This window comes from Castor canadensis, chromosome X (assembly GCF_047511655.1).
Source record: "Castor canadensis chromosome X, mCasCan1.hap1v2, whole genome shotgun sequence".
NCBI classification, from domain to species: domain Eukaryota; kingdom Metazoa; phylum Chordata; class Mammalia; order Rodentia; family Castoridae; genus Castor; species Castor canadensis.
In genome coordinates, this window is record NC_133405.1 from 90,623,967 (window position 1) to 90,651,430 (window position 27,464).

Here is a 27,464-nt window from a genome sequence, read left to right on the forward strand (position 1 = left end):
GTGTTCCCCCTTGTCGATTTCCTTCAGGTGGATCCCAAACTTCTACATGATGAGAAAACAGAGAGATCAAACCCCACGCTGGGCATCGCACTGAAGTCAAGCCCCAGTCAAAATGTTTCCTCAGGCCATGATTAAGGGCATGAGAAGACAGGGTCCTGAGGGCTGCCTGTGGGAGCCCTGGTGCCAGCAGAGACAATGAATGAGCCCCATCTCAGGAGATAGAGAGACACTCAGAGAGCAGGAGAGGAAAAGCACCAGCGAAGGGTCACACACGTGTCACACCGCTGGTGCTGCTCAGAGGTGGAGGGCTAGGGAGGCTTCCAGAGCAGGCAGGATGGGCACTGGGCCTTGGAGGGCCCCAGGCTGCCCCGCTGTGCTTATTGTACACAGCCTCTCATCCCCTCACCCACCTTTTCCAGAGTGTAGGTAGCTCGTTCAATGATCTCAGGGAAGTGCTCATCATATTCTCGGATAACGTCCTTCAGCATGTCTACAGAAGGGGGAGGAGTTGGGGAAGCCACCTGGGTTGAACAGGAGACCCAGAGCTGCACCCCCTGGCCCAGTCGTGCTGAAGGCAGCCAGTCAGGATCCCGTTCTGTGGAAATGGAGGAACCAACCACAGCCGGAGGGTGGGGCACATAAGCAAAGTGATGCCCACAGAGCAGGGATTGATAGCAGGGCATAGGATACCTACCTGAGCGTTTGATGGGGATCTTCTTGTAGTCTTTAATCATCAGGTATTTCACCAACTTATTTGCCTGGATAAGGAGGAACATGGTGGGGGAGATGAGGAGATCAAGGCCTGGGCGACTTCAGAGTTCTGGCCCATGGGCGAAGGAAGAGACAGGGAGGGAAGACTTCTTACCCTCTCTTGCAGAAGGGTCACGTTGCGGGGGGGCAAGCACAGCACATGCCTTGAGGGTATCTGGGACCGAGGAGCTACTGGGGGCCGAGGGGCCAACTGAGCCTGCACCATCAGTGGAGGCTGTGATGCTCTCCAGGTCAGTGGGACCGCAGAAGGCTCTCTCTCCTCCTCGCTGCTCTCATATTCGTCATCCAGGTGCTTTGACTGGATCATCAGAGACAGGAAAGACCCAGGGCTTTCAGACTCCCCATGCAAAAGCGCCCGGCACACACTTTACCCCTAGCAGGCACTTGGCAGCAAGAGTAGTACAAGCAGTGGCTGGCATGTGTTGAGAGCTTACTAAGTGCCAGGCACTGAGCCAACCTCTTCTCCCACCAGCCGTGAGGGTAGGAGCTATGTGGAATAAAAAAGTCCTCAACAAACATGTGCTGGAGAAACATGGACATGCTGAAAGGAGAGGAGGGGGTGGAGAGGAAAGGGAAAGGAGAGGAGCCAGGGGCTCTGCAGCTGGCAGGGATATCTCACCTTCTTCGTCCTCTTGCCTCCCATCCTGACCCAGGCCTCAGCACTTTGCCGAGCAGTGGCAGCTGCCCCCTCAGGCTCGGTGATGGTTGTAGCCATCTTGGCCTTGGCAGCAGCTGTTCCAATGACATTCTGAGGCTCCACCCACCGAGTCTTGGCCAGAGCCTTCCCAGACTTGGTCGTCTTGGGACGGGTGGCTGCCCCCTCCCTGGCAGGTGCTGCCTGGAGCACACAGGAGGCAACACTGGGGCCCTCTGTGGCAGCCTCTTGGGTCGGGGCAGGTCTCTTGGGGCGTGGGAAGGCCACACCACTGACACCTGCTGGCTGAGTGAAATCAAAGACATCATTCTGGCCCAGGAAGGCTGTCTGGAGCCCAGTGGCAGCCATCTCCCTGGTACTCGGAGCCTGAGAAAAAGCACAGGCAGTACTGGGGCCCTCGGTAACAGCCTCCTGGGCTGGGGATACCATCTGGGACTGTGTGGAGGTTGCTGGAGCCGCCTCACCGGCGGCTAACACCTGGGAGGTCTGTGAAGAGGCAAGGACTGTCTTGGGGGTTGCCCTCTGAGCCTCAGCATGTGTTGTGGGCTGGGCATTGACTCCTGGGACCTGCCGTGTGGTCACCACGTGGCTGGCGACCACATGATTGAATGATCTACAGACGGCAGCTGCGGCAGCCCTCGAGGCCCGGTTGGAGGCAGCAGAGCGGGCTATATTGGTGTCCCGGGCCTCTGTCTCATTGGCGAGGGTGTCTGGATCCAGCTGCAATGCCTCCACCAGGGTCCGGGCCAGCACAGGGTTTTCCACTTCCCAGGGCTCATTCTGCAAGGCCAGAGTGCATGGGAAGGGAGGGGAAGAAAACTGTACACACTGGCATCATGCTTACTGGGCAGCTCAGTCGCCTCCCAGCACCCGAAGACATTCCAAAACGGGGAAGCTTTGGGAAAGCTGGGCATGTCTTCCCCACTCGGCCAGCTCTCCCCTTCATCAACCTCCCCTTCACAGGGGACAAGGTCCAGGACTAGCAGGGGGCCAAGGAGGGGCCTCACCGATAAGATGCGAAGGCCTGGACCCATGCTGCCAAAGGCTCTGAGGAAACGGATGTCGAAGCTGGTGAGGGTGCCATAGCCACCAAAAGCACCAAATTCTTCATAGTCGTTGCCTCCAACCATCTCTTCCTCCCTGACTTGGTCTCCACCCTCATCCATGTCTTCAACATTGGAGTTTTCTGGCTGCAAGCTGTAGCTTCCCTCAGCCATGCTGCGGGTCCCAAGAAGGAGACAGCTCAGCCTGAAAGGGAGGGGGCGGCAGCTTCAAGGGGAGGGGGCGGCAGATGCAGTGGCAGACAGCATCTCTCCCGAGGTGAGGGAGGGCACTCATCAGGTTACCAGGCAGTACTACTCAGCACAGGGGCGGGGCGGTGGGGGTGCGGTACAGTAGGGGGTAGTCTGTCAGGGACAGAGCCTGTGCTGAGGGATAGAGGAGATCTCTGAGGAGACACCACACCCCTTTCAGTGTTGTTAGAATGGGCAGGCTCCCCATCACAGTGGCTAGATTTGAATAGCGGGTGTACTGGAGGGCTAGGGTCCTAAGAGAGAGGGAAAAACAAAGGGCTTGAATTTAAGGGCAGGAGCAGGGGACCACGATCAAGGGCGAGCAAATGGGAGGGCTCAGTCAACAGGAATAGTTGAAAGCTCTGGGAAACTGAATCCCAGGGACCTTATGGCCGGGTCCAGTCGGGACGGGGCGGGGTGGAGGGGTGGGTGGGGATTCAGCTGATTCCACTCCAAGTTAGGCTCCAATGGAGCGCTAGGCGCAGATGGACAGAGGCCGTGAACCTAGGTGAGGCTCGAAGTGGAGCCCTGGAGAACTCAAGTCCAAGGACTGGGAGTCCAGGAAGGGGACAAGCGGCTCCCTTGGAGTAATCTAGGAGCGGTGGGGGTTGGGGTGGGGCCTCGGGTTAAAGAAAGCTCAGCTCACAGCACATGAGTCTGCTACAGGGGTTGGGATCATGTGCTCTTGCTGCCAGTAGGCTCGGATCCGGGTGCTCGGGTCTGATGGTCATGGGGGTTGGAGGGGAGAAGGGAGGGCTCCTATCCAGACCTTGGGTCTAATGGGGGTCCGGTTCTGAGTGCTTGGGCTTTGTCCAGATCCCGGAACCGGCGTGAGGGGGCGGGAGCGGCATGTCGGGTTGCAGTTTGCCCTCTTATGGTCCTGTCTGGGGCTGGATCCTTACCTTCCCTGGGGCTCCAATGGCGTCTGGGGCCTCCGTACCAGGAATCCAGCAGCCGCGCCCTCGCCTACTGCTGCCAGCGCAGCAGCTCCGACCACCCCGCCCCTCTGCTTTGCGCACCCCGCCCCCCCCGCCACCCCGCCACCCCGCCACCCCGACCTTCCAACCCTGCCCCCCTCCATGGACCGAGAGCCTGCGCATGCGTGGACCCTTCCAGCCCACCCGCTTTCCCAACAAAAGCCCCTTTCCTCCGTGTCTCCAGTGCGCATGCGATTCCGCGGTTGAGTGGGCGGAGGGGTTGCAGCAGAGGCGAGTGGTAGGGAGGGTTCTCCTTCCCTCTTCATTCCCCTTACCCTTGCTCCTCATACTGCAGGCGGCTACACTCATACCGTGTAGTGCAGCCCAATCCACCCAACCATCTATCCTCAAAATTCCACCACTATTGCACAATACTTCTCAATCCTGCCCTTTCACCTAAGCTCGCCCCCCGCAGGTGCTCCAGGGTGAACTTTCTGAGTAGCTCACTCAAAAGCAGGAATGCATAAGCTGTTGTGAGGATTCAGTGAGTTTATATTAAGATATAAAATGTGTGTTACAGTGCATGGAACAGAGTAAGCACAAAATAAATTTTCATTATAGAGTCTAGAGAAATCACAACAGTTTATGCATCACAGCCTGTGTGTCCTTGCGCAGGACCCACTTACTGTGCTTCCCACTTTACGTATTGAAGAATCAGGCTCAGAGAAGTTGCGTGGCCCAAGGGCGGGGGGAGGGGGTCACACAGCCAGGGACAGACAGTCTGGGCACTCTGTCTCTGTAATTCTGTAGCTCAGCCCATCCTCTTTCTGTAAGACCATGAGGATTTCCACTTGCTGCAGTTACAGACCCAACTAGAGATCTCTTTAATGTTATCTAAGGGGTCATGTTGGGGTAGTGGAGCACGGAGCATCTGACACCAGGCTGCAGGAGCTTAGGTGAAAGGGCAGGATTGAGAAGTATTGTGCAATAGTGGTGGAATTTTGAGGATAGATGGTTGGGTGGATTGGGCTGCACTACACGGTATGAGTGTAGCCGCCTGCAGTATGAGGAGCAAGGGTAAGGGGAATGAAGAGGGAAGGAGAACCCTCCCTACCACTCGCCTCTGCTGCAACCCCTCCGCCCACTCAACCGCGGAATCGCATGCGCACTGGAGACACGGAGGAAAGGGGCTTTTGTTGGGAAAGCGGGTGGGCTGGAAGGGTCCACGCATGCGCAGGCTCTCGGTCCATGGAGGGGGGCAGGGTTGGAAGGTCGGGGTGGCGGGGTGGCGGGGTGGCGGGGGGGGCGGGGTGCGCAAAGCAGAGGGGCGGGGTGGTCGGAGCTGCTGCGCTGGCAGCAGTAGGCGAGGGCGCGGCTGCTGGATTCCTGGTACGGAGGCCCCAGACGCCATTGGAGCCCCAGGGAAGGTAAGGATCCAGCCCCAGACAGGACCATAAGAGGGCAAACTGCAACCCGACATGCCGCTCCCGCCCCCTCACGCCGGTTCCGGGATCTGGACAAAGCCCAAGCACTCAGAACCGGACCCCCATTAGACCCAAGGTCTGGATAGGAGCCCTCCCTTCTCCCCTCCAACCCCCATGACCATCAGACCCGAGCACCCGGATCCGAGCCTACTGGCAGCAAGAGCACATGATCCCAACCCCTGTAGCAGACTCATGTGCTGTGAGCTGAGCTTTCTTTAACCCGAGGCCCCACCCCAACCCCCACCGCTCCTAGATTACTCCAAGGGAGCCGCTTGTCCCCTTCCTGGACTCCCAGTCCTTGGACTTGAGTTCTCCAGGGCTCCACTTCGAGCCTCACCTAGGTTCACGGCCTCTGTCCATCTGCGCCTAGCGCTCCATTGGAGCCTAACTTGGAGTGGAATCAGCTGAATCCCCACCCACCCCTCCACCCCGCCCCGTCCCGACTGGACCCGGCCATAAGGTCCCTGGGATTCAGTTTCCCAGAGCTTTCAACTATTCCTGTTGACTGAGCCCTCCCATTTGCTCGCCCTTGATCGTGGTCCCCTGCTCCTGCCCTTAAATTCAAGCCCTTTGTTTTTCCCTCTCTCTTAGGACCCTAGCCCTCCAGTACACCCGCTATTCAAATCTAGCCACTGTGATGGGGAGCCTGCCCATTCTAACAACACTGAAAGGGGTGTGGTGTCTCCTCAGAGATCTCCTCTATCCCTCAGCACAGGCTCTGTCCCTGACAGACTACCCCCTACTGTACCGCACCCCCACCGCCCCGCCCCTGTGCTGAGTAGTACTGCCTGGTAACCTGATGAGTGCCCTCCCTCACCTCGGGAGAGATGCTGTCTGCCACTGCATCTGCCGCCCCCTCCCCTTGAAGCTGCCGCCCCCTCCCTTTCAGGCTGAGCTGTCTCCTTCTTGGGACCCGCAGCATGGCTGAGGGAAGCTACAGCTTGCAGCCAGAAAACTCCAATGTTGAAGACATGGATGAGGGTGGAGACCAAGTCAGGGAGGAAGAGATGGTTGGAGGCAACGACTATGAAGAATTTGGTGCTTTTGGTGGCTATGGCACCCTCACCAGCTTCGACATCCGTTTCCTCAGAGCCTTTGGCAGCATGGGTCCAGGCCTTCGCATCTTATCGGTGAGGCCCCTCCTTGGCCCCCTGCTAGTCCTGGACCTTGTCCCCTGTGAAGGGGAGGTTGATGAAGGGGAGAGCTGGCCGAGTGGGGAAGACATGCCCAGCTTTCCCAAAGCTTCCCCGTTTTGGAATGTCTTCGGGTGCTGGGAGGCGACTGAGCTGCCCAGTAAGCATGATGCCAGTGTGTACAGTTTTCTTCCCCTCCCTTCCCATGCACTCTGGCCTTGCAGAATGAGCCCTGGGAAGTGGAAAACCCTGTGCTGGCCCGGACCCTGGTGGAGGCATTGCAGCTGGATCCAGACACCCTCGCCAATGAGACAGAGGCCCGGGACACCAATATAGCCCGCTCTGCTGCCTCCAACCGGGCCTCGAGGGCTGCCGCAGCTGCCGTCTGTAGATCATTCAATCATGTGGTCGCCAGCCACGTGGTGACCACACGGCAGGTCCCAGGAGTCAATGCCCAGCCCACAACACATGCTGAGGCTCAGAGGGCAACCCCCAAGACAGTCCTTGCCTCTTCACAGACCTCCCAGGTGTTAGCCGCCGGTGAGGCGGCTCCAGCAACCTCCACACAGTCCCAGATGGTATCCCCAGCCCAGGAGGCTGTTACCGAGGGCCCCAGTACTGCCTGTGCTTTTTCTCAGGCTCCGAGTACCAGGGAGATGGCTGCCACTGGGCTCCAGACAGCCTTCCTGGGCCAGAATGATGTCTTTGATTTCACTCAGCCAGCAGGTGTCAGTGGTGTGGCCTTCCCACGCCCCAAGAGACCTGCCCCGACCCAAGAGGCTGCCACAGAGGGCCCCAGTGTTGCCTCCTGTGTGCTCCAGGCAGCACCTGCCAGGGAGGGGGCAGCCACCCGTCCCAAGACGACCAAGTCTGGGAAGGCTCTGGCCAAGACTCGGTGGGTGGAGCCTCAGAATGTCATTGGAACAGCTGCTGCCAAGGCCAAGATGGCTACAACCATCACCGAGCCTGAGGGGGCAGCTGCCACTGCTCGGCAAAGTGCTGAGGCCTGGGTCAGGATGGGAGGCAAGAGGACGAAGAAGGTGAGATATCCCTGCCAGCTGCAGAGCCCCTGGCTCCTCTCCTTTCCCTTTCCTCTCCACCCCCTCCTCTCCTTTCAGCATGTCCATGTTTCTCCAGCACATGTTTGTTGAGGACTTTTTTATTCCACATAGCTCCTACCCTCACGGCTGGTGGGAGAAGAGGTTGGCTCAGTGCCTGGCACTTAGTAAGCTCTCAACACATGCCAGCCACTGCTTGTACTACTCTTGCTGCCAAGTGCCTGCTAGGGGTAAAGTGTGTGCCGGGCGCTTTTGCATGGGGAGTCTGAAAGCCCTGGGTCTTTCCTGTCTCTGATGATCCAGTCAAAGCACCTGGATGACGAATATGAGAGCAGCGAGGAGGAGAGAGAGCCTTCTGCGGTCCCACTGACCTGGAGAGCATCACAGCCTCCACTGATGGTGCAGGCTCAGTTGGCCCCTCGGCCCCCAGTAGCTCCTCGGTCCCAGATACCCTCAAGGCATGTGCTGTGCTTGCCCCCCCGCAACGTGACCCTTCTGCAAGAGAGGGTAAGAAGTCTTCCCTCCCTGTCTCTTCCTTCGCCCATGGGCCAGAACTCTGAAGTCGCCCAGGCCTTGATCTCCTCATCTCCCCCACCATGTTCCTCCTTATCCAGGCAAATAAGTTGGTGAAATACCTGATGATTAAAGACTACAAGAAGATCCCCATCAAACGCTCAGGTAGGTATCCTATGCCCTGCTATCAATCCCTGCTCTGTGGGCATCACTTTGCTTATGTGCCCCACCCTCCGGCTGTGGTTGGTTCCTCCATTTCCACAGAACGGGATCCTGACTGGCTGCCTTCAGCACGACTGGGCCAGGGGGTGCAGCTCTGGGTCTCCTGTTCAACCCAGGTGGCTTCCCCAACTCCTCCCCCTTCTGTAGACATGCTGAAGGACGTTATCCGAGAATATGATGAGCACTTCCCTGAGATCATTGAACGAGCTACCTACACTCTGGAAAAGGTGGGTGAGGGGATGAGAGGCTGTGTACAATAAGCACAGCGGGGCAGCCTGGGGCCCTCCAAGGCCCAGTGCCCATCCTGCCTGCTCTGGAAGCCTCCCCTAGCCCTCCACCTCTGAGCAGCACCAGCGGTGTGACACGTGTGTGACCCTTCGCTGGTGCTTTTCCTCTCCTGCTCTCTGAGTGTCTCTCTATCTCCTGAGATGGGGCTCATTCATTGTCTCTGCTGGCACCAGGGCTCCCACAGGCAGCCCTCAGGACCCTGTCTTCTCATGCCCTTAATCATGGCCTGAGGAAACATTTTGACTGGGGCTTGACTTCAGTGCGATGCCCAGCGTGGGGTTTGATCTCTCTGTTTTCTCATCATGTAGAAGTTTGGGATCCACCTGAAGGAAATCGACAAGGGGGAACACCTGTACATTCTTGTCTGCATGAGGGATTCTTCTGCTCGCCTCCTGGGGAAGTGAGGAAGAAAAAGAGGGTGGCGGCCTCTTTGGCAGTACCCTGTCCCTGCCCACATCCTCTCAGGAACAGGAGCACATTGCTCGAGGACTCAGCAGGGCTCTCCCTCTCAGGGAGTGGCACGCAGTGACTGCTGGATGAAAGGGGGTAGCATCCTGGGGCCAGGCCTTGCTACTGTTGGGATTTCTCCTTCTGTACCACACCTCCCCCCTACTCCCTACCAGCTGGGAAGAAAATCAGCTTGCCTCTTGCCACCACATGCCTGGTCTGGGTTTAGCCATGGTGGTCTTCCTGGGAGGTGCCTGATGAGTGTAGACCCTAAGGCGGGCATAGCCGGCAAGGTCTGCATCTGCCTCTGGACGTCTCATTGCAGTTTGCCGAGCTTTTGCTCCAGCTCCTGCTCCCTGCCTCACCCTGTGCTCCACAGAACCCTGACAAGGGATTATTAGCATGTCCCTGTTATGGGTGAGGTCAGTAAGTCTCAGGCTGTGGAACTGTGCATTAATTGTCTGCCATCTGGACGCAGACCCTGCATATGGCTAGGAAGAATCCCCTTCTGCTAGGAAGTCTCGGAGAGGCTAGTCAGTTGAGCTGGCTGTGTTGTGGAGGAAATGGCCTCTAGACAGCATCTCTTTTTCTCCATCTTTAGGACCAAGGACACTCCCCGGCTGAGTCTTCTCTTGGTGATTCTGGGCATCATCTTCATGAATGGCAACCGGGCCAGCGAGGGTGAGTACTGGCCCTGCAGCTAGGGGTTTGCTCACAGTGTCATCTTTGTGTGTCAAACTCTTGTACCCCATCTCTCCTTGCAGTTGTGCTCTGGGAGGCACTCCGCAAGATGGGACTGCGCCCTGGGTATGACTGGCTCCTCAGCTCCTGCCCATCAATGCTGTCCTCTGGCAGAGGAGGTCCTGGGACTGTAGTAGCCTGGGGTCTGGGGCAGGGGAGTGGGGCACTCTAGGCTAGGCAGAGGGCAGGGGGCCTCTCCAGGATGGATGGGACTAGGGGTTAGGGACTCTCAGGACCCTCTCAGCTGTCTGTCCTCAGAGAGACAATCAGAGTTAGGGGCTTTGTCAATCCCCTTCCTTGGGCATCCCTGACGAGTAGCCATCTGGCCTCTGGTGTGTGTCGGGTCTCCAAGGGGATGGCCTCTGGGCAGGGAAGCTCATGATCATGCCCAAGAGTGCTCCTGCCCACATGTGCTGCTGCCACTGTCACTAGTCGTGGATTTCTTGGCTTGCCTTCAGGGTGAGGCACCCATTCCTTGGTGATCTGAGGAAGCTCATCACAGACGACTTTGTAAAGCAGAAGTAAGTATTGACTCAGCTAACCTTGTCTCTGCTCTTGTGTGTTCCTTGCTGATGGTCTATAGAGAAAAAAAGCCATTCCCTAAGCCAAAGCAACTAGTAAACTAGAGGGATGCTTGCCTCTGAAGTGAGCATAGGTGAGGGTTGGGGTCTGCATGTGTGTGGGGAGTGAATTTCTGGGGCAGCCTTGGGGAAAGCACCAGTTGACTGAGAACGCTGTGCAGGGTGTGATATGTGTCAGGTGTCCTGCAGGTTTTCATGGGAGATTCCTGTTTTACACCTAAGGAGCCTGGGGCTCCAAGAGCGGTTATCTCTGAGCATGACTCATGTGTGCATGTGCACAAATACACACACACACACACACACACACACACACGCACACACTGTGGGGGGAGGGAGGGTCAGAAATTTAGGAGTACACATAGAGCTGCTCTTGGCTGATCATTTCATCCTTTCCAGTCGTTTTCCATAGTGGATCTTTCCAGACCATGACTCCATCGGGATCCTTGAAGTGGGGTGTGCTCAGAGCAGGGGGCCCAAAGAATGGCTCCCCTGTTTACAACACACCCAACAGGAATCTGGGCCCATGGCAATGAGGGGCACGACACTTGTGGCCTCCCTATGAGCAAATGCCCTACAGGTGTCACCTCTGCACTTCCACTCCGATTCCAGGCAGAAACAGTGGCATAAGGCTGTGAAGGCCTCACTCTTGGAGGCTGAGGTATTGGGAACGAGGGCAGGGCAGGTCACCTCCATGAGCTGACCCTGCAGCATTGGGGGTGTAGGAGGTCCTACCTGGAGCCCATCAGGTCAAAACAGGTCTGCCTGGCCAGACTCAAAGGATATTTTCCTCTCACCTTCAGGTACCTGGACTACAAGAAGATCCCTAACAGCAGCCCACCGGAGTATGAGTTCTTCTGGGGCCTGCGAGCCCGCCATGAGACCAGCAAGATGAGAGTGCTGAGATTCATTGCCCAGGTACTGAAGAGCCTCTACCAGGTGCCAGGCACCAGGGTGGCATTTTCCATGCCTTGTTTGTTTCTTGGTCACAGCCTCCTTGTCATGATCCCATGCGAGGTTTCTAAGTAACTTAGACCTAAGTTCACAGACGTAAGTGTGTGGGATGGGGTGAGCTTCCAGCTTTGGCACAGAATGGTAAGAACCCAATCCCAGTCTTGTTTGTTTTTGCCATCATGACTGGAAGCCCATAGAAGGTTGTCACAGGCAGTAGGTGCTTCATGAATGTGGGGTGCCCTGTCATTAAGGCTGCTGTTTGCCACCTCAGAACCAGAACCGAGACCCCCGGGAATGGAAGGCTCATTTCTTGGAGGCTGTTGACGATGCTTTCAAGACGATGGACGTGGATATGGCTGAGGAACATGCCAGGGCCCAGATGAGGGCCCAGATGAATATCGGGGATGAAGCTCTGATTGGACGGTGGAGCTGGGACGACATCCAGGCCGAGCTGCTGACCTGGGATGAGGATGGGGATTTTGGCGATGCCTGGGCCAGGATCCCTTTTGCTTTCTGGGCCAGGTACCATCAGTACATTCTGAATAGCAACCGTGCCAACAGGAGAGCCACATGGAGAGCTGGTGTCAGCAGTGGCACCAACAGTGGGGCCAGCACCAGCATCCTCGATGGCCCTAGCACCAGCTCCACCATCCGGACCAGAAATGCTGCAAGAGCTGGAGCCAGCTTCTTCTCCTGGATCCAGTAAGATTTTCACAGGGATGTGAGACCCTGCAGGAGGGCTGTGGAGGAGCTGGGAGAGATGCCGGGGGAGGCCGGGTTGGGGGGTGGAGGCAGTGATGATCGTGGGGAAACACACTTGCTTCATTGTTTGTGTCCCTCCCTTGTTGCTGTGGATTTGATCCATGTCCTGAACCCTTTGCTCCCTTGTGTCCCAGACAGCCTTGAGGAACTGCAGCAATCTTCCTCACCCAGGCAGACCACCTCCTCAGAGTCCCTGTCACACAGCACTCCAGGCACTTCTCCTTGTGGGTCGGAGGGACCATGCAAGATGAAGCTTCCCTCATCTTTCCTGCTTTCCTTGTGTGCTGTTTCTTGTGTGTTTGTGTTTTTTCATATCGTTGTTACGATTAAAGTTGCAAAGTTAATTTGGATGTTCCCTCCTTTACCTGCCTTTGGGTTGCTATAAGAGGCGTGTGGCTGGGGTGCTAACAAAGAGACTTCTGCAGGCCATCTGGGATCAGTGGGCCCCACCTCTGTGGAAAAGGCACACAGGTATGGGTAGGATGCTGGGAGTTGTGGGGGTTCCAACTGAGTAGAGAGACCATGAGTTCAGAGAGGCCCCCGTGCATATGGTTACGTGATGTCCCACAAGGGTTCTGCAGCAGTGCCAGCTAGATGCCAAGAGGACGTAGGGGAAGGGATGGTGTGGAGGACTAGAGGTTTGTGCCACCGTCCCTCACGCCGAGGGACAGGGTCCACAGGTACTCACCTCACAGGGTTCACTCACCTCCTGAATCCTCATCTTTGTGGAGACAAAATTCCATGACCCTTCCCTCATCTCCTTTCTGGGACAGAGGGACAGAGCCTTAAGGACAATGATGCAGGCCTCACAATTGGGGTTTTCCCCCCTGCCTTGGGTAGGAGGGGCAGCAGGTATTGCTGAGAGAGGAGGACATAATGAAAACAAAGCTTCATGTAGACCCAGTCAACCCATTCGTTGTCTGTGAGGAAACGGAGCTCTGCTAGGGGCTTCAGTGCTCTTCCCCGGAAGTCTCCCGGGGAGGCTGAGGCCAAGCCTAGGCACTGGGGGTGGAAAGGGCTGGGTGATGCTTGGCAGGGGCTGGGGGTTGGGCTGCACATCCTCCAGGTGCAAGGCAGTGAGGGCAGAGACAGGTTGGCCTATTGGGAAGGGCTCAGTACCAGGCAGGGACAGTGTTCACAGCCTGGAAGGACAGACCAGGAAGACAGCAGTTAAGTCGTGTCAGTATCGCTGCCTCCCTCTCACTTTTTTTTTAATTTTTTTAAGTTATTCATATGTGCATACAATGCTTGGGTCATTTCTCCCCCCTGCCCCCACCCCCTCCCGCTCCCCCCCCACCCTCTCGATACCCGGCAGAAACTATTTTGCCCTTATCTCTAATTTTGTTGAAGAGAGAGTATAAGCAATAATAGGAAGGAACAAGGGTTTTTGCTAGTTGAGATAAGGATAGCTATACAGGGAGTTGACTTGCATTGATTTCCTGTGCGTGTGTGTTACCTTCTAGGTTAATTCTTCTTGATCTAACCTTTTCTCCAGTTCCTGGTCCCCTTCTCCTATTGGCCTCAGTTGCGTTTAAGGTATCTGCTTTAGTTTCTCTGCGTTGTCCCTCTCACTTCTTAAAAGTTTTGAAGTTAGTGTCCAAAAGAGGCTCCCATCTCAGCCAGACCCAGATCCTCACCCAGTGCAGCTACATAAATCGCGAGGCTCAGTTGAAAATGAGAACTTGGACCTTCATTGCTCAAAAGTGATTAAGACTTTCAAGACAACAACAGGGGAGCATTTTTGAGTATGGGACTGCATAGGTCGCACACCCAGGACCTGGACCTCTTTTTCACAGAGGTCTCAAGGGTGGGCATCCAACTTGGTGGCATGTGTTTTTATTTCTCCTCTCTGGTGTCAAAGTCCCTGGTTGGACACACGGATCTTCTGGGATTCTGACAAACACTGAGTCCCAAAGTTTAACTGGAATACACACACAGGCACAGACACACCCACCCCACGCATTCCCAGAGAAACGTGAACTGTGTCCAATTCTCTGGTTGGGACTATGGGAAAGATGAGGTCTGGCATGATGAGTTTTACCCAAGGTGACTGGGACCTGCTGAGACACTCCTGAGGTAACAGTAGGCTCATGCCTTTTCTGGAGTCAGGGTGAGGTCACTCAACACGAGCCTCAGGTGTGAGTTTGAGCACTGTGTGGAGAGGGCCCTTGAGATAAGGCAGCTCATCTAGAAAGGTGGAGGAAACAGCCCTCAGAGATACAATGCCAGGCAGCTCCAGGCTGCCTGGACACTCCCCTTTCTACCTCCTCTTCCCAGGGAGGGTTCCACCAGGGGCCCAAGCCCCACACCATGCAAGGGTCCGTACTGAGAGCTATCTGGGCAAGGAGAAAGGGAAGAGCCAGGAGACCAAGATACGCCTCCCCCCCACCCCAGGCCAGGCCTTCCATAGACATTCCACCACATAGGCTCACATATTTTTTGAGACCCTTGTATGTGCCAGGTCTGCAACAGTGGTATTCATGATGTTTGATGGCTCCCACAGCCTCTTCCCCAGCCCTGGTATGCTCTCTGATCCTCCTCCACTTGCTCATGGACAAACATTGGTCAAGTCACTGGCTTTCACTTATTTATGATTATACAGAAAACTGTAATGGATATTCATGTGCAATTTCCTGTTTGAGCCTGTATTGACAACTACCTGCACCCCTGAGAGGAGGGGCTGGTCAGGCCCATTCCATGAACAAGGAACCTGAAGCTCTGAGAGGACGACCACTAGTCTGAAGTCGTACAGCCAGGGAGAGCAGCACAACGACTGGAACCCAGGATCCTAAGGACACGATGCGCGATGCCTGTTCTGCCTCTTGAAGTCTCTTGCTGCTGCCATGGAGGGGATCACTGGGTCCTGAGGGTGACACGTCCTCCTGCTCTACACTCTTCCTTAACACCGACTCTCCTGCCCACCAGGCTGCATGCACCAAATCCCATTGCACTTTCACTGATGCTTTGGGGTCCTGTCCACCCTCGTGATTGACATGATAAGACTGCACCAGAGAAGGGATGAGACTTGCCTGAGGTCTCTAACCCAGCTCTGGCGCTGCCAGTGTGTGACCTGGGCCCAGCCTCTTCTCTTGGGTGTATGTGTATCCTTTTTCACATGAACTGCCCATTTACTATTGGGCTCTCCTCTTAATAATGAATGATGAGGTCCTTATATATTTTGCATACTTGTTCATTGTCCTGTGTATATATTCATTTACCTGATGATGAAGAGTAGGGTTGCTAAATTGGATGAAATCCACTTAACATGTTTTGTGTGTGGCTGTTACTTTCTTTGGAACAGAAGTGAGTCCTTTGACTATAGCATGTTCATCATGACATCCTTCTAATTCATTTCTGGAAGTTTTTAATTTTAGCTTTTTTGTCCACATTTAGGATCTGAAGAAACTGAAAAAGATTGAAATCATACTGAGTATTTTTCTGACCGTGGCAGAATGAAACTAGAAACCAACTCCAGAAGGAGAATTAGAAGATTAACAAAAATGTGAAAATTAAAGAACACTCTCTCAAATAGCCATTGGAGCAAAGGAAAAAAAAAAAGACCATGAGGGAACTTAGAAAATGCCTTGAGGCAAATGAAAGTAAAAAAAAAAAAAAAGAGGTATCACAATATAAAAGAGCAATTTAATCACAGAATTACCACGAGAAGGGAAAACATAAAGATTAAATTAGGAAGAAAGGAAAGAGAGAATAGGAAAACAACAGAAGAACCAAATGAAATGGCCAGGTATGGTGGCACACACCTGTGATCTCAGTTACTCTAGAGGTGGAGACAGGGAGGATCACGGTTCCATGGTTCACGGCCAGCCTGGGCAAAAAGTTAATGAAATCCCATCTCAACCAATAAGCCCTGCACAGTGGGGCATACCTGTAATCCCAGCTACACGGCAGGCATAGGAGGAGGATGGCAGGCTGAGGCCAGTCCTGGGCAAAATCACGAAACCATAACTGAAAAATAACTAAAACAAAAAGGGCCAGGGGAGCGGCTCAAGATGTAGAGTGTCCAACCACCAGGTGTAAGGCCCTGAGTTCAAAATCCAGTACAACCAAAAAAAAAATGGAATCAATGGAATGAAGGATTGTATTTTGGAAAAGCCCAACATAACTGGCAAACTCTTGAGTAGGTTAACTAGAAAAAGTGTTAGTGAAGACTTAAATAACTAAATTCAGAAGGAAAGAGGAGACTTTACCGGTGATGCTACTAAAATTAAAAGATGATAAGAGGATACTAGGAACAATTAATTATACATCAACAAAATAGACAATCTAAAAGTTCACAAATTTTGAGAAACATACAATCTACCAAGAGTGAATCATGAAGAAATACAGAATCTGAACAGACCTATAACTAATAAGGACACTGTAGCCGTAATCACAAACATCCCTAAAGAAAAAAGGAAAGGACCGGATGGTTTCACTGGAGGACTCTCTGTAAAGCGCCAATCCTCCTCAATGTCTTTGAAAGCATAAGAAGTTGGAACACTTCCAATTCATTTTAAGGGGACAGCATTACCCTGACACCAAGTCACAAAAAGGGGCCACAAGAAAAGTATACAACAAACTAGTATCCTGGAATAACGTTGATTTAAAAAAACACTGAACAAATAAATCACTAGCAAACCGAGATTATGGAAAGCCCATGACCATGTGGGATTTATCTGGGGAATGCAGGGAAGATTTGACCAGTGACTATCAATTAATGTCATGCACATTAACTAGATGAAGGACAACGATCTCACGATCTTCTCAATTGATGAAGTAAAAGCATCTGACAAATTCAGTGTCCTTTTATGATAAAAATAATTTCTACACACAATAGTGTGTTGAATACAAGGACGCTGCCGCAAAAGAACAAAAAGTCCTATGTGAAAACCCCACTGTGAACATCATAGTCAGTGGTGAAAGAGTGAAAGCTTTTCCTCTGAGATCAGGAAGGAGGCAAAGGAGGCCTGTGCTTGCCATTTCTTCTGAACACAGTTCTGGACATTCTAGCCAGAGCAATCACAAAAGAAAAAGAAACATGTTATCCTCTATATGTTCTTAGGTTAAGAGATATCTTCATTAAAAAAAGAAAAAAACCAAACCCACCACTGAAACAAGAAGTCATCAATGAAATTACAAAGTCTTTTGAACTCAATAGTAATGAAAACTTAAAGAATACTTATCACATGTCTATATTGCATAAAAAAGGAGAGAGAAAGTTAATGACACATACATCCTCTATCAAAATTGAGAAGAAGAAAGTAGATAAAGATTAAAGAAAGCATAGGTCTGGGGGCAGAGCTCCTGGCTAGCAAGTGTGAGGCCCTGAGTGCAAACTCCAGTATCACCAAAACAAACAAAAAGAGCTAAAGAAAACAGAGGAAATGAAATGAGGATAAATTTGTGAATCAGTTAATGATAAAACAACACAGCCGAAATTGGTTCTTTGTGATAAGGATATGATCGAGATTTACCTTGTATGCATCTGCAGAAAACAAGGAGAAATCATGAAATAACCAATGTCTGGAGTGAATGAGGAGATATGGTTGTGGATAATAAGATATTTAAAAGTTCACAAGTGAAAATCCTTAACATTTGTATGCATAAAAATTTGAAAATTTAGATAGAATATATAAATTTCAAGTAAACACACCAAAATGACAAAGCAAAATCAAACAAAACATCAGAATGGTCCTATAAATACTGAATGAGTAGAGTCTGAAGGAAGCCAAAGGCACCAGGCGTGGTGGTGCACATTTGCAATCCAAGCCACTGGGAGGCTGAGGCAGGAGGATCATGAATTTGAGGATAGTCTGGACTACAGAGCAAATTTGAGGCCAGCCTATACAATCCAGTGAGACCCTGTCTGAAAAACAAATAAACCAAAAGCCACAGGCACAACAACAAAAACAGTCTCCAGACCCTGGCAGCTTCACAGTTCAATCCTACAAAACATTTCAGGTAGAAAGGATGTGACACTTACATTCTCCCTATACATGTTTTATATATATATGTGTGTGTGTGTGTGTAAATATATATATTCATATACATTATATCCTTTATATGTATATATAAAGAAGGATAACAGTTCCCTCCTCTTTTTATGAAGACAAAACCTTGTAAGATCATGACAAGAAATGAAACACAGCCAATATTAAGCACAGAGGGAAGGGTCTTTTTTTTCTAAGTTTTAAATTTTTTTATTATTCATATGTGCATACAATGCTTGGGTCATTTCTCCCCTCTGCCACCACCCCCTCCCTTACCACCCACCCCGCCCCCTGCCTCTCCCCCCTACCCCCTGGATACCCAGCAGAAACTATTTTGCCCTTATCTCTAATTTTGTTGTAGAGAGAGTATAAGCAATAATAGGAAGGAACAAGGGGTTTTGCTGGTTGAGATAAGGATAGCTATACAGGGCATTGACTCACATTGATTTCCTGTGCGTGTGTGTTACCTTCTAGGTTAATTCTTTTTGATCTAACCATTTCTCCAGTTTCTGGTCCCCTTCTCCTATTGGCCTCAGTTGCTTTTAAGGTATCTGCTTTAGTTTCTCTGCGTTGAGGGCAACAAATGCTAGCTAATTTTTTAGGTGTCTTACCCATCCTCATATCTCTCTTGTGGGCTCTCGCTTTTATCTTGTGATCAAAGTTCAGTCACCTTGTTGTGTTAGTTCACATTGTGATCTAACGTTCGCATATGAGGGAGAACATACAATTTTTGGTCTTTTGGGCCAGGCTAACCTCACTCAGAATGATGTTCTCCAATTCCATCCATTTACCAGCGAATGATAACATTTCGTTCTTCTTCATGGCTGCACAAAATTCCATTGTGTATAGATGCCTCGTATTCTTGATCCATTTGTCAGTAGTGGTGCATCTTGGCTGTTTCCATAACTTGGCTATTGTGAATAGTGCTGCAATAAACGGGGGTGTGCAGGCGCCTCTGGTGTAACCTGAGTCGCTTTCTTTTGGGTGTATCCCCAAGAGTGGTATTGCTGGATCAAGTGGTAGATCAATGTTTAGCTTTTTATGTAGCCTCCAAATGTTTTTCCAGAGTGGTTGTTCTAGTTTACATTCCCACCAACAGTGTAAGAGGGTTCCTTTTTCCCCGCATCCTCGCCAACACCTGTTGTTGGTGGTGTTGCTTATGATGGCTATTCTAACAGGGGTGAGGTGGAATCTTAGCGTGGTTTTAATTTGCATTTCCTTTATTGCTAGAGATGGTGAGCATTTTTTCATGTGTTTTTTGGCCTTTTGAATTTCTTCTTTTGAGAAAGTTCTGTTTAGTTCACCTGCCCATTTCTTTATTGGCTCATTAATTTTGGGAGAATTTAATTTTTTGAGTTCCCTATATATTCTGGTTATCAGTCCTTTGTCTGGGACCATTTCTTTTGTTGAGCAGAAGCGTTTTAGTTTTATGAAGTCCCATTTATCTATGCTATCTCTTAGTTGCTGTGCAGCTGGGGTTCCATTGAGAAAGTTCTTACCTATACCTATTAATTCCAGACTATTTCCTACTCTTTCCTGTACCAACTTTAGAGTTCGGGGTCTGATATTAACATCCTTGATCCATTTTGAGGTAATATTGGTATAGGGTGATATACATGGATCTAGTTTCAGCTTTTTGCAGACTGCTAACCAGTTTTCCCAGCAGTTTTTGTTGAAGAGGCTGCTTTTTCTCCATCGTATATTTTTAGCATCTTTGTCAAAGACAAGATTAGTTATAGTTGTGTGGCTTCATATCTGGGTCCTCTATTCTGTTCCACTGGTCTTCATATCTGTTTTTGTGCCAGTACCATGCTGTTTTTATTGTTATTGCTTTGTAATATCGTTTGAAGTCAGGTATCGTGATGCCTCCAGCATTGTTCTTTTCACTGAGTATTCCCTTGGCTATTCGTGGCCTCTTGTGTTTCCATATAAATTTAACGGTAGATTTTTCGATCTCTTTAATGAATGTCATTGGAATTTTGATGGGAATTGCATTAAACATGTAGATTACTTTTGGGAGTATAGACATTTTTACTATGTTGATTCTACCAATCCATGAGCATGGGAGATCTCTCCACTTTCTATAGTCTTCCTCAATCTCTTTCTTCAGAAGTCTATGGTTTTCCTTGTAGAGGTTGTTCACATCTTTTGTTAGGTTTACACCTAGGTATTTGATTTTTTTGAGGCTATTGTAAATGGAATTGTTTTCATACATTCTTTTTCAGTTTGTTCATTAATAGTGTATAGAAATGCTAATGATTTGTCTATGTTGATTATATATCCTGCTACCTTGCTGTAGCTATTGATGGTGTCTAAGAGCTTCTGAGTAGAGTTTTTTAGGGCTTTAAGGTATAGCATCATGTCATCTGCCAATAGGCATATTTTGACAGTTTCTTTACCTATTTGTATTCCTTTTATTCCTTCTTCTTGCCTAATTGCTCTGGCTAGGAATTCCAGTACTATGTTGAGTAGGAGTGGAGAAAGTGGGCATCCTTGTCTCGTTCCTGATTTTAGAGGGAATGGTTTCAGTTTTTCTCCATTAAGTATAATGCTGGCTGTAGGTTTGTCATATATAGCTTTTATAATGTTGAGGTACTTTCCTTCTATTCCTAGTTTTCTTAGGGCTTTTATCGTGAAATGGTGTTGGATCTTATCAAAGGCTTTTTCTGCAGCTATTGAGATGATCAAGTGGTTTTTGTCTTTGCTTCTGTTAATGTGGTTTTTTACGTTTATTGATTTTCATATGTTGAACCACCCCTGCATTCCTGGGATGAAGCCAACTTGGTCGTTGTGAATAATCTTTTTGATGTGTTGTTGAATTTGGTTTGCCATTGTTTTGTTAAGGATTTTTGCATCAATGTTCGTTAAGGAGATTGGCCTATAGTTCTCCTTTTTGGAGGTGTCTTTGCCTGGTTTTGGGATAAGTGTAATACTGGCTTCATAAAATGTGTTAGGCAGTTTTCCTTCCCTTTCTATTTTGTGGAACATTTTAAGGAGTGTGGATACCAGTTCTTCTTTAAAGGTCTGATAGAATTCAGCAGAGAATCCATCAGGTCCTGGACTTTTCTTTTTGGGGAGACTCTTGATTGCTGCTTCAATTTCGTTTTGTGTTATAGATCTATTCAGCTGATTAATTTCCTCTTGGTTCTTTTTTGGATGATCGTATGTATCTAGAAATCTGCCCATTTCTTTAAGATTTTCAAATTTATTTGAATATAGGTTCTCGAAGTCGTCTCTGATGATTTCCTGGACTTCCGTGGTGTTTGTTGTTATCTCCCCTTTTGCATTCCTGATTCTACTAATTTGAGTTTTTTCTCTCCTCATTTTAGTCAGGTTTGGCCAAGGGTCTGTCGATCTTGTTTATTTTTTCAAAGAACCAACTTTTTGTTTCATTAATTCTTTGTATGGTTTTTTTGGTTTCTATTTCGTTGATTTCAGCTCTTATTTTTATTATTTCTCTTCTATTTGTTTTGGGATTTGCTTGTTCTTGTTTTTCTAGGAGTTTGAGATGTATCATTAGGTCATTGATTTGGGATCTTTCAGTCTTCTTTTATTTCAACAGTGACCCATTGTTCATTGAGTAATGAGTTATTCAGTTTACAGCTGTTTAAATGTTTTATGTCTTTACTTTTGTTGTTGAGTTCTAGTTTTATTGCATTGTGATCACATAGTATGCACGGTATAATTTCTATTTTCTTATACTTGCTGAGGCTTGCTTTGTGCCTTAGGATATGATCTATTTTGGAGACGGTTCCATGGGCTGCTGAGAAGAATGTATATTGTGTAGAAGTTGGGTGAAATGTTCTGTAGACATCAACTAGGTCCATTTGATCTATGGTATATTTTAGATCTTGAATTTCTTTATTGATGTTTTGTTTGGATGACCTATCTATTGATGATAATGGGGTGTTAAAGTCTCCCACAACCACTGTGTTGGAGTTAATATATGCTTTTAGGTCTTTCAGGGTATGTTTGATGAAATTGGGTGTGTTGACATTGGGTGCATATAGGTTGATAATTATTATTTCCTTTTGGTCTATTTCCCCTTTTATTAGTATGGAATGTCCTTCTTTGTCTCGTTTGATCAACGTAGGTTTGAAGTCTACTTTGTCAGAGATAAGTATTGCTACTCCTGCCATTGGCTTGGTAAATCTTCTTCCAGCCTTTCATCCTAAGCCTATGCTTACTTCTGTCGGTGAGATGGGTCTCCTGTAAGCAACAAATTGTTGGATCTTCCTTTTTAATCCATTTCATCAAATGGTGCCTTTTGATGGGGGAATTAAGTCCGTTAACATTAAGTGTTAGTACTGATAGGTATGTGGTGATTCCTGTCATTTAGTTGTCTTAGTTGTTTGAAGGTTTGATTGTGTATACCTAAGTTGAGGTTACTCTCTACTTTCCTGCTTTTTCTTTTCCTGTAGTTTGGTACTGCCTGTCCTTTCATGATTATGTTGGGTTTCACTTTCTGTGTGCACAATCCCTTGAAGAATCTTTTGTAGTGGTGGCTTTGTGGTCACATATTGTTTTAGTTTCTGCTTATCATGGAAGACTATTATTGCTCCATCTATTTTGAATGATAGTTTTGCTGGGTAGAGTATCCTGGGGTTGAAGTTATTTTCATTCAGTGCCCGGAAGATCTCGCCCCATGCTCTTCTTGCTTTTAATGTTTCTGTTGAGAAGTCTGCTGTGATTTTGATGGATTTACCTTTGTATGTTATTTGTTTTTTCTCTCTTACAGCCTTCAATATTCTTTCCCTAGTTTCTGAACTTGTTGCTTTAATGATGATATGTCATGGGGTAGTTCTATTTTGATCTGGTCTGTTTGGTGTTCTGGAGGCCTCTTGCATCTGTATGGGAGTAACTTTCTCTAGATTTGGGAAATTTTCTGTTATTATTTTGTTGAATATATTACACATTCCCTTTGCTTGCACCTCTTCTCCTTCTTTGATGCCCATGATTCTCAGGTTTGGTCTTTTGATGGAGTCGGCGAGTTCTTGCATTTTCTTTTCACAGGTCTTGAGTTGTTTAACTAATAGTTCTTTGGTTTTTCCTTTACCATTTCACCTTCGAGTTGTGAGATTCTGTCTTCTGTTTGTTCTATTCTGCTGGATTGGCCTTCCGTTTTGTTTTGCAATTCTGTTTCGTTCTTTTTTCTGAGGTTTTCCATATCCTTGGTCGTTTCCTCTTTAAGGTTGTCTATTTTTGTCCTGAGTTCATTTATCTCTTTATTAATCATATTCTCTGTTTCACTTTGGTGTTTATACAGTGCTTCTATGGTTTCCTTTATTTCTTCTTTTGCTTTTTCAAATTCTCTATTTTTGTTGTCTTGGAATTTCTTGAGTGTCTCCTGTACATTTTGGTTGACCCTATCCAGTATCATCTCTATAAAATTCTCATTGAGTACCTGTAGTATTTCTTCTTTTAGATTATTCTTGTGAGCTTCGTTGGGTTCTTTGGCATAGTTTATCTTCATTTTGTTGGTGTCTGGATCCGAGTGTCTGTTTTCTTCATTTCCCTCTGGTTCCTGTACTAATTTTTTTGCTGTGGGGAAACTGGTTTCCCTGTTTTTTCTGTCTTCCCATCATTGCCCTTGGTGTTGTTATTGTCCCTGTACTGTGTGCGGTAGGTATTTTCTGGCTTGTAATAATAGCACTAGTGATATTTAGAATGGAAGGGTGGGAGAAGATGGAAAGCAAAGAAGTTAAAGGAAAAGGGAAAAACAAATAAAGAAGTAGAAAAATAACAGAACAAAGAAACAAACAAAATAGTTTCAAAGATAAAAACAGGGACAGACAGTGTACTAATCAACCATAAGCTTGTCTGTGTCTTCCCAAGCCGTCTGGGTGCTGGCATCTGGCAGTGGCCCCGGGGCCCTCCTGATTTCTCCGTTCAGCGTGAAGTGGAGATGCTCTGCGCAGGCTGGAGTTGTGGAGGGGTCAAAGTTTTGCCTCTTCTCGGTGGCCTTGCCTGCAAGGTGTGTCTCCAGCATCTCTCCAAGATTTCACTTTAGGAGACACGCTTTCTGCTTCCTCCCTCTGGCTGCCATCTTGGAATCTCCCCAGAAGGGTCTTGAATAAAGTATTGCTAAAGCAAAGCCTGTTATATGTTTTTAAAGGAAAATATGTCACAAGCAAGTCAAGAAAACTCTACAAATGAAAGGATTCAATCCCTGAGAAATCAATGAATATCACAGAAGTAATGTATTAAAGGAGAAAGAATTAAAATATTCCCTATAAGAAGCAGGGAGAGTATTGGTTGTTAAAAAAAAATCAACAATCACTTTTGGTCAAACCTCTCAGGCAACTAGATTTATAAGGGAACTATGTTTCTTCTTTTTCTTTTTTCTTTTTTTTTGACCCTGAAATCCTTTATTTACCTTTATAAGTTACCAGTACACACTAGGGAAGATCTAAAGCAGGAAGAGCAAGCATCCTGGGTCCAGCTGCAGGGATCCAATGATTTGTGGGCCAGAGTTTCAGAGTGGACAGTGGAATGGTAGAGAAGTTTTCTCGGCCTGAGTGTCTACCTCCTTCAGCATCTTAAATCTTTGACCAAAGCCATCTCTGCACTCTGGACATCCAGAGGGTGTCTGCTTTGTGGAGCCTTGCCCCTTCCTGATGAAGCTGGACTTGAAATTGGCTTCATCAGTGTTTGCAGAACTTCTCCCTAGTGTGGGTGTTTGTATATCCACTCAATGTATTTATTGCAAGGGAGCAATCTTAATCTAATCAGAGTACCTTTAAAGACTATAGAACCAACATCATGCTTAATGGAGAAATGTTGAAAACCATCCCTCTGAGATCAGGAAGAAGTCTTGAATATATCCACTGTCACCGTTTACTGTATAAGAAGGGAAGAAAAAGTAATAAAAGTGATCCAGGGACTACAGTCTTCAATGTGCACATGTCTTAACCAAAACACATGTATGTGAATGTTCACCACCATAGCAACAGTCATACTCCATTACTGGAAACTGCTGCAATAAATTACCTAATAAATTGTGTTCATACAACTGAACACAATTCAGTATAATTAACATAACAATTCAGTAATTAACATAAATTAAGTACAGCTACACACAACAACAAAAAATGAATATTAACAAATAAAGGATGATATTGCCAAAAGAGAACCACTTTATAAGACATGGACTGCAATGATTATACTGGTTATTTGTAATCAGCTTCACAAAGAAGCAGAATTAAAGTGTTCAAAGTTAAATTGCTGAGGAGCCTGATGGTGGTGACTGAGGAAAGCACGAGTGTGCCTTTGGGTTGCCTGCAATACTCGGTTTCATAATGCAGATTGAAGTCACTGACATATGTCTGATGTCACAATAATTGACTGCGTAGTAAATTCAAGTGCAAATGTGCAAATCCATTTTTGTAATGCATTCCATTAAAATTCACAGAATGATATGTAAATAAATACAATCCCGGGACTGTCACAAAGAATTGGTTCTCCTGCAGTTTGTATATGGTCTGACCGCAAAGCCATGAATGTAAAAATTAGTAACAAAGATAATTAGGAAATGGTCCATATGCTTTATTTATTTGTTTAGTTTTTGTTATTAACAGTCTTTATTTTTCACTTTGAAGCATCTGAGATTCATGGTTTAAAGAAGAAAATCACCTAAGTCAGGATTTGTGGCTTGTTCTCAAGGGCTCCTTTGCCATATTGGTATATGACAAAAAACAAACAAACAAACAAACTTTTCTCTAATTTGGAAATATCCTCCTGCATAGCCCATGGCTCTACAAAAAAGTCACATGGTTACTACAAAATACTTTAAACTGGCCAATAAAGACAACTTGGGAAGCTTTACCTGCCCATATCACAAAGTGGCCTTTCTTTAGAAGGTTAGATTACCCAAGAAAGAATATCCTGCATCTGTGAGAACAGGCAAGATGCCAGCAACCTGAACACCAAGTTTCTGATAAGGCTATGGATTGAAGAACTCTGCAGACATTATTTGAAATCCTTGTGTGGAGTGTAGCTACAGGAGTATTCCTTCAACTGAGCCTGAGGCTCCATGTCAGTAAATCTGCTGGTTCATCCCCTGCAAAGGATAAGCTTGTTCTCACACTCCCAGAGTTGAGCAAGAGCAGTTTTCCAAGCTACATGGAGTGCACAAAGGATCTGAATGTCTAAATGCAATTCAACTGTATTTGCAATTTTTACTCCACCCCAACATGCTGGTTGGTGTTCATGCCAACCACACCTGGGAAGGGACATTCAAGACTCTTGCTTTTGGGGCTTTCCTGACTTCTGGCTGAAGATCCAACATTCTTGCATCAGCTAATCAAATACCACTCATCCCCCCACTTTCTACCTTCCAATATTTTAAGTCTATTGTCATAGCACAGCTTCACCCACATGCATCCTATGGGCCAACCAGTGGTATGCCCTATAGACAGCTATTCAAGGTAAAGATGCTGTACACAAGGGTGGTGTTTGTGTGTGTGTGTGTGTGTGTGTAATAATAGCCTCAGGGATCAGTGTATCTGTGGAAATCACAAATTCTTTCCATGGGAGTACATTGCTAACATTTCTCTCCAAAAGGCCTGCATTTCGAGGACCAGATCTGCTTTTCTCTCACAGCCCAATGAATGCACCAGACATTCAGCTTTAGTTCCCATAGCAACTGGGGAAAATGGTCTATGGGCTAAGGATGAGACAAAGGGAAGCACAGAGAAACGCATGTGCTCTGTGCCCCTCTGAGGTACACAAACCCCTACTCGGGGATTAAAAAGGGACATTCGATTTAATTGTTCCCCAAACTCCCCTCATTGTTTGGTAGAGGAGGACAGAAAAGTAAAGGGATCTAAAGTGAATTTTTACATCCCCACATTATACCACCATGGTGTGGAGACTGAGGCCTCCTTGTCTCCTAACCACCTTCTTATCAACATGTTTTTTTTTTTTTAACCTCCAAACCATGCCCATGGCATCCAGGCTTCTTTCTTGCTATGCCAAAAGTCACTTCCCCTGTTCTCCAACCTCTAGCCTCTGTCACATTGCAGGGCTTTCCAAGTAACCACAATTTTATGGCACAAAACAGAGCTCCAGTACAATTTCAGAAATTTTGCCACCAGAGAAGTTCTAAAATCTTCACCAGAGGAGTCACATGGGAAAAACCACCCTCTTTTCTCCTCTGTGGCCTGAAAGACCTCTGCCAAGGTGCTGGGACCAATTTGCAAGGCTCCAACTTCCCTCCCACCCCTGTTCTCTTAGGTTTTGGGGAGACAAGGGGCGGGAGATTCCTGCTTGTCTCCTGCTTCTGGAAAACAGACCAACTGATTCAGGGCCTCCTCCCTGTCCCCTTTTTCCTGAGTAGACAATTACCTCCTTTTTTCTTTGATCCTCATTTTGGAGGAGGCTGGACCACACATCATGATGTCAGGTAGAACATGAGGTCCCAAAGCATGAATTTGTCACAAAAGACAATTGCTGGGCATAGGTCACCAACACCCACTCCCTTCACTCTCGTTATTCCAGTGTACCTCTGGAATTTCACTTCTCTGGACATGTTCTCATTTCCTGATACTCAGCTGCTCACCATCTCTGATGTCCTAGATTTCCTTAATCCAAAACTTACATCTTCCCTCTAGTTGAGCAACTCATAGCTATGCCTGACACTGGAGGGAGCCACATAAATA

The 27,464-nt window shown here is 48.2% G+C and overlaps 2 protein-coding genes and 1 non-coding gene across 6 annotated transcripts; 2 read left to right on the top strand and 1 right to left on the bottom strand.

The window, feature by feature from the left end:
- Window positions 1–3,743, bottom strand: LOC141419474 (melanoma-associated antigen D4-like; the record flags this gene model as incomplete). Its single annotated transcript, XM_074062269.1, has 7 exons — window positions 3,621–3,743; window positions 2,434–2,674; window positions 1,391–2,206; window positions 866–1,069; window positions 695–758; window positions 411–490; window positions 1–42 (listed from the first exon to the last, which is right to left on the bottom strand). Coding segments are annotated over exons 2-7 (1,416 nt in total), but the record flags the coding sequence as incomplete, so codon positions are not given.
- Window positions 3,744–4,939: 1,196 nt separating this feature from the next.
- On the top strand, window positions 4,940–12,215 carry LOC141419565 (melanoma-associated antigen D4). Of its 4 annotated transcripts, none has more exons than XM_074062546.1 (13): window positions 4,940–5,062; window positions 6,009–6,249; window positions 6,477–7,292; window positions 7,614–7,817; window positions 7,925–7,988; window positions 8,193–8,272; window positions 8,642–8,733; window positions 9,382–9,461; window positions 9,545–9,587; window positions 9,980–10,042; window positions 10,903–11,017; window positions 11,325–11,755; window positions 11,954–12,215. In XM_074062546.1, the coding sequence occupies exons 2-13, from the start codon at window positions 6,040–6,042 to the stop codon at window positions 12,198–12,200; spliced, it is 2,445 nt and encodes an 814-aa protein (XP_073918647.1). In that variant the 5' UTR covers window positions 4,940–5,062; window positions 6,009–6,039; the 3' UTR covers window positions 12,201–12,215. The 4 variants fall into 4 exon arrangements, with proteins under 4 accessions (XP_073918647.1, XP_073918649.1, XP_073918650.1 ...); XM_074062548.1 differs by having other exon boundaries at window positions 11,950–12,159; XM_074062547.1 differs by having other exon boundaries at window positions 4,950–5,062; window positions 6,039–6,249.
- On the top strand, window positions 10,553–10,681 carry LOC141420184 (small nucleolar RNA SNORA11). The gene has a single exon (XR_012444854.1). It is a non-coding gene; the product is annotated as a small nucleolar RNA SNORA11 (small nucleolar RNA).
- Window positions 12,216–27,464: the final 15,249 nt, after the last annotated feature.

What these genes read in the sequence shown, in the direction of transcription:
- LOC141419565 (XM_074062546.1), top strand. Translation starts at nt 6,040, where the DNA reads ATGGCTGAGGGAAGCTACAGCTTGCAGCCAGAAAACTCCAATGTTGAA. An exon ending in TGACCCTTCTGCAAGAGAGG is followed by an intron (nt 7,818 to 7,924) that starts GTAAGAAGTCTT and finishes CTCCTTATCCAG; the next exon opens with GCAAATAAGTTGGTGAAATA. An exon ending in TCTGCTCGCCTCCTGGGGAA is followed by an intron (nt 8,734 to 9,381) that starts GTGAGGAAGAAA and finishes CTCCATCTTTAG; the next exon opens with GACCAAGGACACTCCCCGGC.